Source organism: Micromys minutus (assembly GCF_963924665.1).
Source record: "Micromys minutus genome assembly, chromosome: 10".
NCBI classification, from domain to species: Eukaryota; Metazoa; Chordata; class Mammalia; order Rodentia; family Muridae; genus Micromys; species Micromys minutus.
In genome coordinates, this window is record NC_137979.1 from 63,056,015 (window position 1) to 63,068,565 (window position 12,551).

General features: G+C 50.1%; 1 protein-coding gene across 1 annotated transcript; it reads left to right on the forward strand.

The window, feature by feature from the left end:
* Positions 1 to 4,510: 4,510 nt before the first annotated feature.
* Positions 4,511 to 10,041, forward strand: AFMID (arylformamidase; the record flags this gene model as incomplete). The annotated part of the gene is given in 10 exon segments (XM_080923429.1): positions 4,511 to 4,636; positions 4,640 to 4,781; positions 4,861 to 4,909; positions 7,233 to 7,318; positions 7,419 to 7,491; positions 7,586 to 7,683; positions 7,924 to 8,002; positions 8,092 to 8,233; positions 8,688 to 8,792; positions 9,975 to 10,041. Coding segments are annotated over 10 exon segments (933 nt in total). The 3' UTR covers positions 10,008 to 10,041.
* Between the last annotated feature and the right edge of the window lie 2,510 nt (positions 10,042 to 12,551).

The window sequence follows — 12,551 nt, forward strand, 5'->3', positions numbered from 1 at the left end:
TTAAGTTTTTTTTTTTTTTCAGTGTGTTCTCTGTGTAGCCCTGGTTGTCATAGAACTCACTCTGTAGACCCGACTGGCCTTGAACTCAGAGATTCTCCAGCCTCTGCCTCCCAAGTTTTTGGACTAAAGGTGCACCTCCCCCACCTGTCTCACCCAGCTGTTTTTAATTTAATTTGATTTGGTTTGATTCTGAGACAGCGTCTTTCTGAGTAACTTAGGCTGGCCTCAGATTTACTGTGTAACCCAGGCTGGCCTTGAACTCATTAACTTCCTGCCTCAGGCTCCTGAGTGCTGTGATTACAGTTGCCAGTCACTGTGCCCAGGAGGATGATGGGTGGGATTCTTCTCAGTATGCACAGCCCTGGGTTACTCTCTGCGGCATAGACTGCTAGCACCAGTGAGGTAGAGCAGAAGTTCAGGGTTATCCTCAATTACGTAGTGAATTCTGAGCCAGACTGGGATACATGAGACTATGATGAGAGGGGACGGGGGATCAAACCTTGGTTTCCTTTAAAGGAATCAGAATTTGGGACTGTGTGCATGTGAGGTCCCTGCCCCAGAGTGCTGAGGTGCCGTGGTGGCTGCAGTCCTTGGTGAGGCATCCATGCTGGGTGGGAAGCTGCTTTGAGGTGGAAGCAGGTTGTGGGAGTTGGATGCTGGCCAAGTGCCTGGTCTCAGCTGACTGACCAAACCTTGCCCTGGGGAGTTTCCTCACTAGGGACAGCCAGGGGGAGGATCAGGCTTTGGGGGTGTCAACCCACACATTCTCCTTGGCCTCTCAGTGTGGGTTGGAGCTATCTCCTGGGCTCTGGAGGGTCCTCACTGTGGAGATGTGTGGGCTTGGTGTGAGCACTTTCCTCTTTCTTGTCTGGAGAGATAAAAAGCCAGCCCAGTATGGGAAGGAACTCACCAGCCAAAGCCCAGAGCTGAAACTAGGCCACTGCTCCCTCAGCTGTGGTCAGCTCTCAGGAAGTGCGAGGAAGGCTGGTGCGCCCCCTAATCTCAGCACCCAGACAGACCTCCCCAATGTCTGTCCCTCCCTGCTCACATGCTTGCCTTTCTGTGTGATCCCTGTATTTGACTGAACTCCAAGACTGAGCCTCTTTCTCTACCCTAGCCTTACCCCGACCTCCTCGCCTTGTGGAGGAAGACGATGATGTACTTCTGATCCTCCTGCCTCCACCTTCCTGTCACTACAGGTGACGTGTTTTGACTATTTGTTCCAGAGTCTGTAACAAGGCTGGTGGGACGGCACCTGCCTTGTGCTCAAATCCCAGGGTTCCTTCCCCAGCCCTCAAAACAAACAAGATAGAGGCTGGTACTCACATGGCTGACGCTCACATTAAAACCTATTTTCGGGAGCTGGGGAGATGGCTGGACGGAGTGGTTAAGCTCTGACCGCTCTCTTCCAGAGGACCTGTGTTTGATTCCTAGCGCCTCCATGGCAGCCCACAGTTGTAACTCCAGTTCCAGAGGATCTGATATGACTTTCTGGCCTCCTCAGGCACCAGGCATGTATATGACACACAGACGTACCTTCAGGCAAAGTGCTCATACACACTAAATAAATTAATTAATTTTAAAAGAAAAGCATGTTTGCTAAGTGAAGTAAAAAATCAAAACACACCAGAACTCAAAGGCTGGGGAGATAGTTCAATGGTTAAGGGCATACACTGCTCTTGAAGAGGATCAGAATTCAGTTCCCAGCTTCCATGTTAGGTGGTTCACAACTGCCTGTAACTCCAGCTCCAGGGGATCTGAAGCCGTCCTCTGACTTCCACAGAGAACTGCACACGTGCACATGTACTCATACAGGTGCGCATTTACACACATAAATAAAGATAAAACAAGTCTTTAAAAAACTCTACAAAAATAGAATCGTATCATTTCAAGAGACTGAAGCAGGGGGTTCAAGGCCAGCCTGGGTTTCATAGCGGTTCTAGGTCGTCCTGGATAAATGTGTCTCAAAAATGCAAAAGCAAACAGTATATATACAAGCTGATGATCCCGGTTGTCACCTTGTCTAGGTAGGGCTCTGATCCAGCTGAGGTTGCGTGAGATCCTGTCTCAGACCGAAGGTTCCAGAGACAGCATGCTTGAGTCCATGTCTACAATCCACACTGAGTTCTGGTTTCTGCTTCCTGCTGACCAGTCCCCCCACATGCTTGAGTTCAACAGCGTGGCTTCTGGCCTCTGCTTTCACTGTTTGCAGACTGCCAGCACAGCATTCTGGCTGGCTTCGGGCCATGACTTGTAGAGTCTGGGGTTTTGGCTGTAAGAGTTTTGGCGCTTTGGGTTATGAATAGCTAAAGTCCAATTCTCTCTTTGTTATAAAGTTTGTTTTGAGGTATCTCATGAGAGCCCTCCTTTGTTCCTACCTAGGGGGTTCAGAGCCTGGAGGTAGGAGGTATCCACACTCTGGGGGAGGCTGTGTCACCTCTTTTTGTGTCACCCAGTGAGCCTCATCCCAGCCAGACACACTGGTCCTTGTTCTGTCAGACCCAGGGTGCTTAGAGTGTCTGTGGTCTGTAGCTGTACCTCCTATAGAGGCCTTGTCTCTGCTTTCTTCAACCAAGAACAAAAGTGTGGGGTTAGCACCAAGTAAGTTTAATTCAGCCAGGCAAGCTGTCAGGACTCTTAAAGCCACTAGCTTTTGATTGACCCCTGTGCTTCTCCCTTGTTGGAAGTTCCTGTGGAGGACACCGTCAGTGCCCTCCTATTGGCAAACATGGTCACCCTCTGGCCCAGAAATGACACTTCCTGAAAGTTCTTGTTCCCAGGGTCAGCACAGTGTAGACAGGGCTGGTGTCAGCAGGGTGGTTTGGATACCCTAAGATAACCCATATGTGGCCGTGGTTGGATCTCAGCCAGGGAGTGGCCCCAAGGGATGCTCGTTGTAAAAGATGCTGATGCCAGTTACAGGGGTCCAGAGAGGAGCGGAAGAATAAAGAGGGTCTCAGAGAGTCTCAGTGTTGGTGGGAGAAGGACCTTGATTCATGATAGGATGTGAAGGCAGAGTCCTGAGTAACTGGTGTGGCTGGGAGGGAGAATGACTGACCGTTGTTTGGGAACTGTGCAACCCATGCTCCGTAGATGAGGAAATACTTTTTTGTTTGTCTTGGGACAGTCTTGCTGTGTAGCACAGGCCGCCTTAAGACCCTCCTGCCTCAACCTCCCAGGTGCTGGCAGGTCACAGCTGAACCTCTTCTGAACATTATTCCTGGGGTCCTGGGTATGTGTGGTCTCCGCAGGTGTGTCAGGACAACTTTCGAGAATTGTTTCTCTCCTTGCACCGTGTGGGTCTGGGAGATTGAACTCAGTCAGATCTTCAGGCTTGGCGGCAAGCCTCTTTTCCTTTAAGCCATATCGCTGCCTCCGAAGGCGCTTTCTCGAAGTCCGGTTTACAGTTAACATATCAGGAGTTGATCTTTGTGGTGTGAGTTAGGGATCATTTGGATTTTTAACTCTCCTTGTACTGTTGCTCTTAGCTGCCAAGACACCACCTCTCCACAGCCAGGTTTTGTTTAAAACAATAAAATAAATCTGTTTTAGAAGGCACTGTTTCCAAATCAAATCCCTGTCCCTAATTGGATGGTCCCAAGATCTCATCTCAGGGTGACAAAGGTGGCTCAGTGGGTAACAGATGCTTGCCATGGGAGCCCCGGGTGACCTGAGTTTTTTTGAGACCTTTTTGAGACCCTCTGTATTAGTCAGGGTTGTATTGCTGTGATCAGACTCCATGGCCAAAGCAACTCCTTAAAAGAACATTTAATTGGGGCTGGCTCACAGGCTCAGAGGTTCAGTTCATTATCATCAAGGCAATAGCATGGCAGTGTCCAGGCAGACATGCAGGAGGAGCTGAGAGTTCTACATCTTCCTCTGAAGGCTGTTAGCAAAATACTGATCTCCAGGCAACTAGGATGAGCGTCTTAAAGCCCACACCCACAGTGACACTCCTACTCCACCAGGCCACACCTATTCCAGTAGTGCCACTCCCTGGGCCAAAGATATTCAAACCATCAAACCCTGTCTCAAAAAATAAAGCAGGGAGCTAGGTTCTGTGTGCACACCTTTGATCCCAGCTCTCGGGAGGCAGAGGCCGGCAGATCCCAGAGTTCAAGGCCAGCCTGGTCCACAGAGCACATTTTAGGATAGCCAGGGCTACACAGAGAAACCCTGTCTTGAAACACACCCATGCAACACTTTTTTAAATGGATAAATAAAACAGTTGATGCCGTGCTCTGGTTGAATGTGAAGACCTGTGTTCAGACTTGGTGGCGGTCACAGCCCCACCACCACACACAAGATCTCCTCCAGTGACCTCTGTGAAAGGAAAGAATAAATTCTAAGTTGTCCTCTGACCTGCACAAGCATACCACGACACGTTCACACTCTAACACATACACAAAAGCACACCGAATGAATAAAAATGTAATTTTAAAAATACGCCAGTTTTCCTAACACCTAGTGGTGAATGTAATCAGAATGCAGTGAAGTAGCGGCAATCGCAATGCCTTCTGGGTACACAGGTCACTTGTCCGCAGAGATCAGGCTGGGGGCAGGGCTCCAGGCAGAAGCTGCTTCAGCTGACCACTTATCACTGAGGAGGGTGCTGCAAACTGCCCAGAACTTGCTGTGACTGAGCTTAACTGTCAGCGACTCATCTGCCTCTGCAGCCACCCAGAAGGCCCGGGCCACCAGGAGGAACCAGCTGGATGTCCCCTATGGAGATGGTGTAGGGGAGAAAATGGATATCTACTTTCCTGATGAGGATTCCAAGGGTGAGATGGGCGGGGCCCACGGTCTCCATGGAGGCAGCCGGGTGTTGGGCTTACCAGCACCCCCTGTCGTTTGTTGCAGCTTTTCCTGTCTTCCTGTTCTTGCACGGAGGATACTGGCAGAGTGGAAGGTGAGTTGGGGGATGTTGGTGACGAGTGAGCATGAGTCACCTTTCCCCAGTTCGGCGTTCCGGAGCTGCCGTGACACATTACCAAGCGGTCCAGCCTTCAAGAAGAGACACTCGACCTCTCACATCCTTGTGGCAGGAAGTCAGCATCGAGGTGCTGAGGGGGCGGCGTGCTCTGGCTGGGTGTTCCTCAGCTTGTGGCTGTGTCTCCTGCTTCTGTGTTTCTCCTCACGTGGTCGCTGATGCCTGTGTTCCAGAGCTTTCTCTCATAAAGACACCACCTCAGGGTTGGACACATGGCTCGGGAGTTAAGAGCGCTTGCTGCTCTTCCAAAGGACTTGAGTTTGGTTCCCAACACCCCACAGCTTCAGGGATCTGACTCTCTTCTGGCTTCCACAGAAACTTCACCCATGTGCACCGACATCTATATTTAAAATATGTAATAATTTAGGGGGAGGGTTGAGACTGCTTTCTCTGTGTACCCCTGCCTGCCCTTGAGCTTGTTCCATAGACCAGGCTGGCCTCAAACTCAACTGCCTGCCTCTGCCTCCCAAGTGCTGGGATTAAAGGATTATGCCACCATCTTCTTTTTAAGAAATAAATTGTTTTTAAAAGGCACTGTCTTAGATTTAGATGCCCTTGTCCCTATTTAGATCTCAAGATTATCCATTTATAATTTGCAAGAAGGCTCAGTGGGTAAAGGTGCTTGTCATGTGTAGCGGTAAATATTGGAAACACAGACAGTTCCAGTGTACCACGCCATGCTACCCCCAGCTACTCTCTGCCCCTGGTGACCACCCTCCTGTGACTTTCAACCACAAACTCAGCTCACATTCCCAGCATCTGCTCCTTGTAATTGTCACAATTCCCAGTATCATGACAAAATCATAACTCTAGAGACTTGTAAGTCATCAATCAAATTTATATCAGTAAATTCTCACCCCACAAAAGTCCACACAATAAACTCACAGCCAATTAATATTGATATAAACTGCCCACCTAGATAAGACAAATTGTCCTATAATAATCCATCCCTTATAAGATATTCATAGCTACCTGTGGCTATTGAAAGCCACACAAAGGTGAATCTTTCTCCTCTCCTATCTCTCTGCCTTTCCAAAACTCTGTCCCTACCTTACCTTTTCTCTGTCCAATCACAGTCTTGCCTTACCTTGTGCCTGCCCTCACCAGCATATTAATCACAGTCATGTAGGCTTTGTTTGGGACTAAGAGGTCATGGCGTGTTTGGTGCCTTGGAAATAAGAGCAGGGAAGCTGAGGCAGGAGGATTACCGCAAGTTTGAGACCAGCCTTGTCTCAGAAGACACAAAGCAGAAAGGGCGGGAGTGTCGCAGGTCAGTAGGGCCTGTGGTCTGCAGCAAACCCTGGGTTACGTTGCTGGCACTGAATAAAACTCAGGTAATGACAGGTACCTGTGATTCTAGCCCTCAGGAGCTGGAGGTTGGGGATTGGGGTTATCCTTGGCTACATAGGGAGTTTGAGGCCAGGCTGGGATACATGAAACAGGAGGTTTGAGTTTACACACGTGTGCTGCATGCATACTAAATAGATAGAGTTGGTGTCCCTGCATTGCGAAGAAGGGTGTTTGGGGTTTCAGAGGGCACCCTGTTCTGAGGACCGTCTTGAGATGCCTGTCATCAGAAGCCTCCCATCCCCCCAGCATGCTCATCTGACTTTTTCGTCTTATTCGACTGCTGTGTTTTATTCCATTTAACGCTCCGATTTTCATCTTCAACTCTCTCAACTTGGCCAAGAGAGGGAACATAGTTGTCTCTGTTTTCCAAGGGAGGGAGCCAGCCTGGAGATTAAAGTCCACACTGAGGACAGCTTGTTCCTTTCCCTCAGCACAGTGCCCTGTGCACATGGGGTATCTGCTGAGAGGCCTGTGTGTCCGGACCTTAGGACAAGTTGTCCTAATGTCATGGTCAAGTTGTCACATCTTTATTTTTCATTTTATGTTGTTTGGGTTTTGTTTTTTTTTTTTGTTTGTTTGTTTTTTGTTTTGTTTTATTTTGTTTTGCTTTTTTTGAGACTGGGTCTCATAGCTGAGGCTAGCCTCAAACTCACTAAGTAGCTGAGGGTGGCCCTGGACTCCTGATCCTTCTGCCCCTGCTTCCTGAGTCTGTATTATAAGCATCATCATCATCTGATGTGCACCACGGACCTGCCTGGTTCCTGTAGAGCTAAGACAGCAACTAGAGTCCCACATGCTCATGAGCTGCCACGTGGGAACTGAGGGTTGAACCTTTGCGCTCTTAACCCACGGGCCAGCCTCCAGCCCCCTGCCTGCTTTTGTCTTTCCACAGTAAAGATGACTCGGCGTTCATGGTAAACCCACTGACAGCACGGGGAATCGTGGTGGCGATAGTGGCATATGACATTGCACCCAAAGGTAATAAGGGTGGCCCCTGAAGATTTGGGGACCAGAGCCTTGTGTGGATAGAGGCCCCCATCCCGGGGTGGATACTAACCCAGCATTTTGCTCTGTTCAGGCACACTGGACCAGATGGTGGACCAGGTGAGCCGCAGCGTTGTGTTTCTGCAGAGGCGCTATCCGAGCAATGAGTAGGTGTCTCACAGATGCTTAGTGGACCAAGGGAGGGATAGGGACTTCTGACGCCTTAGGGAAGTAGCCGTAATCAGCTCCTGTCTCTCCCAGGGGAATCTACATCTGTGGACACTCTGCCGGAGCTCACCTGGCCGCCATGACGCTCCTGGCCAGCTGGACCGAGCACGGTGTCACACCCAACCTCCAAGGTTTCTTACTGTTTGTCAAAGCAAGTGGCCTGGCTGGTTTCTGTGGGAACAGGAAGCACTGGACAGGCAGCTCTTAACCCTCTCTGGAGCAGTGGAGGGTTGAACTGGTTGTGAAGGCTGTCAACTTGAATAGAGACCCTTTGCCCTCTGCCCACAGTCCCGGTCTTCCTCTCTGGCCTGGAGGGTGGGCAGGGCCATCTTCTAGGCCTGGCCCTTGTCCTGAGCTCCTCACCTCCACAGGCTTTCTCCTGGTGAGTGGGATCTACGACCTAGAGCCCCTCATATCTACCTCCCAGAATGACCCTCTGCGCATGACCCTGTGAGTTGTCTGCCCTTCCTCTCTCCCCATCCCCCCCCCAAGGCCTGACTCCCCTCTGTTCTGACCCCCCCCCCACTGTCCTATCCCAGAGAAGATGCTCAGAGAAACAGCCCACAGCGACACTTGGAGGTGGCTCCAACGCGGCCTGTGGTTCCAGCCTGCCCTGCGTTGGTGCTTGTGGGTCAGCACGACTCCCCAGAGTTCCACCGACAGTCCAAGGAGTTCTACGAGGTACTGCTAACTGCCAGCTCATGGCCCCAGGTTCAGCAGCATGTGGTCTCATCTCCCTCCTTACTCTGCCCAAAGGAGCCGGACCTGGCGATGTACACGCATACTTCCAGCTACTCTGGAGGCTGAGGGAAGAGGTTCATGTGGTCAGAGTGTGCTGTAAAGAGAGCTCAAGGCTAGCCTAAGGAACTTAGTAAGAGCTTGTTTCAAAATTTAAGAGAGAGAGAGAGAGGGGGTTAGGGTGTATAACTCGTTGGGAAAGGGCTTGGTAAACATAAATAAGGCTCTGGTGGGATCCCCAAGGACTGTAATAAATCCATATATTCTGTGTAGCCGGACCCTGGGATGGTCATTCTCTCATTCAGTAAAGTCATTCAGATACACCTGCCAGGCACCAGACACTGAGAGCTACCTCCCCAGCCGCACTCTTACGCCTGCCCCCCTCATTTCTATCCAGACACTGCGCCTCGGAGGATGGAAGGCCTCTTTCCAGGAGCTGTGTGGTGTGGATCATTTTGACATCATAGAGAATCTGACCAAGGAGGATGACATGCTCACCCAGGTAGGGTCACCCCGTTCTAAGTGGACAGTGTGGTTCTCACACCTTGATACACGGCCGTGGCCAGGACAGCAAGAATAGAGCAGAAACATTTGCCAGTGTCTAGATGCCAAAGCCAGCTCCACAGAAGTACTTGTGGCTGTTGTTTACTATTTATTATTATTGTTGTTGTTGTTATTGACACGGTGTCTCACTATATAGCCCTGGCTGGATGGGACCTTCTATATTGATGAGGCCTCAAACTTGTAGTGATCCTCCTGCCTCAGTCTCCTGGGCACTGAGATTAGGGGTGTATGCAACCATGTCAGGCTTGTTACAGCTTTGACACAGAGAATACCATAAGCAATTCAGAGAAGACAGCAGAATGGCTCACTAGGTAAAGAAAGGCACTTGCCGTCATACCTGAGAACCTGAGTTTGATCCCCAGGACCCACGTGGTGGATAGAGAGAACCAACTCTTGCATGTTGTCCTCTGATCTCCGCATGTGTGTCATGGTGTGTAAACATAAACTAAATAGATAGTTCTCTTTAGAAGTCAAAGGATAAAGCTGGGTGTGGTATTGTATGCTTTTAGTCCCAGCACTTGAGAGGCAGAGGCAGGAGGTTTCTCTGAGTTTTTAGGCCAGTCTGATCTACAGAGGGAGTTCCAGGACACCAGGGAGACCGTCTGAGGGGAGAGGGGCAAGGGATAAATAGAAAATTGTTGCCACAGATCTGACAGGAAATAATCTTTTTCTTTTTTTCTCACTTTGGTTATAGAATTGACTAGCTTGATTTTATTTTCAGGTGCTGGGAATTAAATTAAATGCTGTGTGTGTGTGTGTGTGTGTGTGTGTCAGAGGTTCACTTGCTGGAGTTGGTTCAACAGTTCTGGGATCAAACTCAGGAACTCAGCTTGGGCAAGCACCTTTACTCACTGAGCGTCTCATTTAGGTTTTGAACTTGTGATCCTTCTGCCTCGTATCCTGTGGATGACAGGACTAGCTCAGACGTTCTATTTACTCGTTTGTCTATTTGTTGTGAAACAGGGTCTCACTCTGTAGCCTGGCTGGCCTGGAACTTGGAGATCCACCCGCCTCTGTCTCCCAAGCGTTGGGACCAGTGGTGTGTGCAGCACCTCCAACCGTCTCCTTATTCAGGTAGCCATCCATTCCTGGGCTTTCCTGTTTTCTCATCCCCCTGTAGATCATTTTGAAGACAATCTTCCAGAAGCTGTGAGGACACCCAGTCTCCAGCTTGTATGGACCTCCAGAATGATGTGACTGTTCCACCTCACGCTGGCTTGCCTGTCAACCCCGTACAGTCTCCCTGCCGTGGACGCAGTCTCCTCTCCTGCCATTCTTCACCCCAACGGGATGAAGCTCCAGGGAAAGCCTGCAGATTGTCACTGGGAGATGCTCACAGCCACTGCCTGGACAAGTCTGTCCCCACCCACCCACTCCCCTGCCTGCTACGGGGCGTGGCAGTCCACTTGTTTGGTTTTCTATGCCAGTTAGCAGTATCAGTGTGGACTGGCTGGGGCTGAGGCTGTAGCAGAATGCTGGAGTTCTCCTTATCTCCTACTGCAAGAGATGGTGGGGTGGGGAGAAGGAATGAAGACAGACAGACAGACCAACCAACCAACCACTGGGAGACATAGCTCACTTGTAGAATGCCTGAGTTTTAACAACGGACCTGGTATTAACAACAAAAAAGAAAGAAGTGGGGGGAGGGGACAGAATGCCCAGTGTACACCTGAATCCCAGCACTGAGCCAGGAGGATTGCTTGTGAGTTCAAGACCAGCCTGGACTACATGGCTAGACCCTGTCTCAAAAAGAAAAAGGGCGGGAGAGATGGCTCAGCAGGTCAGAATGCCTGGCACTGAGCCTGAAAACCGGTGTTTGGTTCTGGGGAACCCATAGGGAAGGAAACAACCAATTCCCCCAAACTGTCCTTTGGCTGCCATGTGCATGTGTACATTATTAGCACACATATCCACACATACATGACGACAGTGATAGAAAGAGCCCACGTCTGTGCCTGCAGTATGAACTAACAAGGATTTACTCAGAACTGCACCATCCCAGAGCAGCCACCCGTACAAAGACCTGCGTGTAGCAGGCTCCACCAGACCTAACACCCACTCCTACAGCACACCCGGGAGCCACTGGTCCTTCTGAAACAGCTGGTGGAAACTGTAGCCATACTTTTTGCCTACTTTATTGGGTTCTTATGGCTACTGCCCTTTCCACCCCAGTACCTTCCAACCCCCAACACTAGGAAGGTTAGAGGGGAAAGGGGGAAGTAGATCTCTTTAGATGCCCTGCTGATTAGGGGCATTGAGGTCCTTGGGGCAAGTCCAGCCAGCAAGTCATCAAACAGCAAAAGCAGCCGCCTCCTCTTGGGGCTCTGGTGTTTTTATACTTTCTCAAGAGTCCCCAGAATGGGCTGGAGAGATGGCTCAGTGGTTAAGGGCATTGACTACTCTTCCAGACGTCCTGACAAATCCCAGCAACCACATGGTGGCTCACAACCATCTGTCATGGGATCTGATGCCCTCTTCTGGTGTGTCTGGAGACTGACAGTGTGCTCACATACATGAAATAAGTTAATGAATGATCCCCAGAATTCCAAATGTAAACTGTCTTCAGCTGGCTGAATCATGCCCTTCCCAGAGCATAAGACAAATCATAGTTGCTGTGGACAGTCTGAAGCAGCCCCATAACCCACATCTGGGATCAAAACAAAAGCATGTTCACACAACTGGGTTTTTAAAGAAACCAAAATTCTCACTGTAGTGGGGCATGCTGGCAGTCCCGGCACTTGTGGTAGAAGGGTTTTGGGACCCAGAAAGGGCTCTTTAGCACACATCTAATTTGTGATATGGTCTAGTTTGCTCTTATGTTTCTGTGGTAAATACCATGACCACATTTTGGAAGGAAAAAGTTCATTTCATCCCACACAGTTCAGTCTGTTGTCCACGGAAGCCAAGGCAGGACCTTGAGGCAGAAACGACCAGAGGAAGGCTGTGTACTCACTGTCTTGCTCCCGGCCTCAAGCTCAGCCACCTAATTAACACAGAGTTCCAAAGACATGGCAGCCATTATTCATGAGCAGTTTCTCAGCTGATAGTTTCTCTACCTGGATGTGTGTTCGGGTTTGACTTCTTCAGGTGACATCTTACATCCTGACAGTTGTAAGAAGCAGAAAGGCCACATTTCCATACCTTCCCTTTTCCCATTCTTCCCTGCCAAATTGGAGGCTCGTGCAGAGCAGAGAATTCATGTGGAACAGAGTGTCTGCGTGGTCTTTTATTATTACTCCCTGTGAGCCCTTTCTGGGCAGACAAGCCCCAGTTGCGTCTTATCCACGGGGACTCACTGGGGACCGTGCAACCACATGACTTCCTGAGGGGATGTGAACAAGGCATTTACTCACCCCAGAAAGGGCACCAGCAGCAGCCCAAAGGAATGGTTCCATGGAGTCTGGTTCACTGAGTCTATTACTGACGGGGGCACGGTTAGCTCAAGGCAGCTGTGTCCCTGAAAAGCCCTTGCAGCATGGGTGGCAGCTCACAGACCTTTGTCCCTGGAGCTACTACTGCATGTGGTCAGCTCAGGCCTTTGAGCGTTTATGTACTGATCTCACAAGCTTGAAGCTAGGCCTTGTAGCTGCCATGCGGTCCAGAGCTGAGCGTTCCTGAGCCTTCAGACTCCCTACGGGAGCGAAGTTTCCATCTAGAAGAGATAGAAACACCACCAATCTAGAAAGACTCACAGATC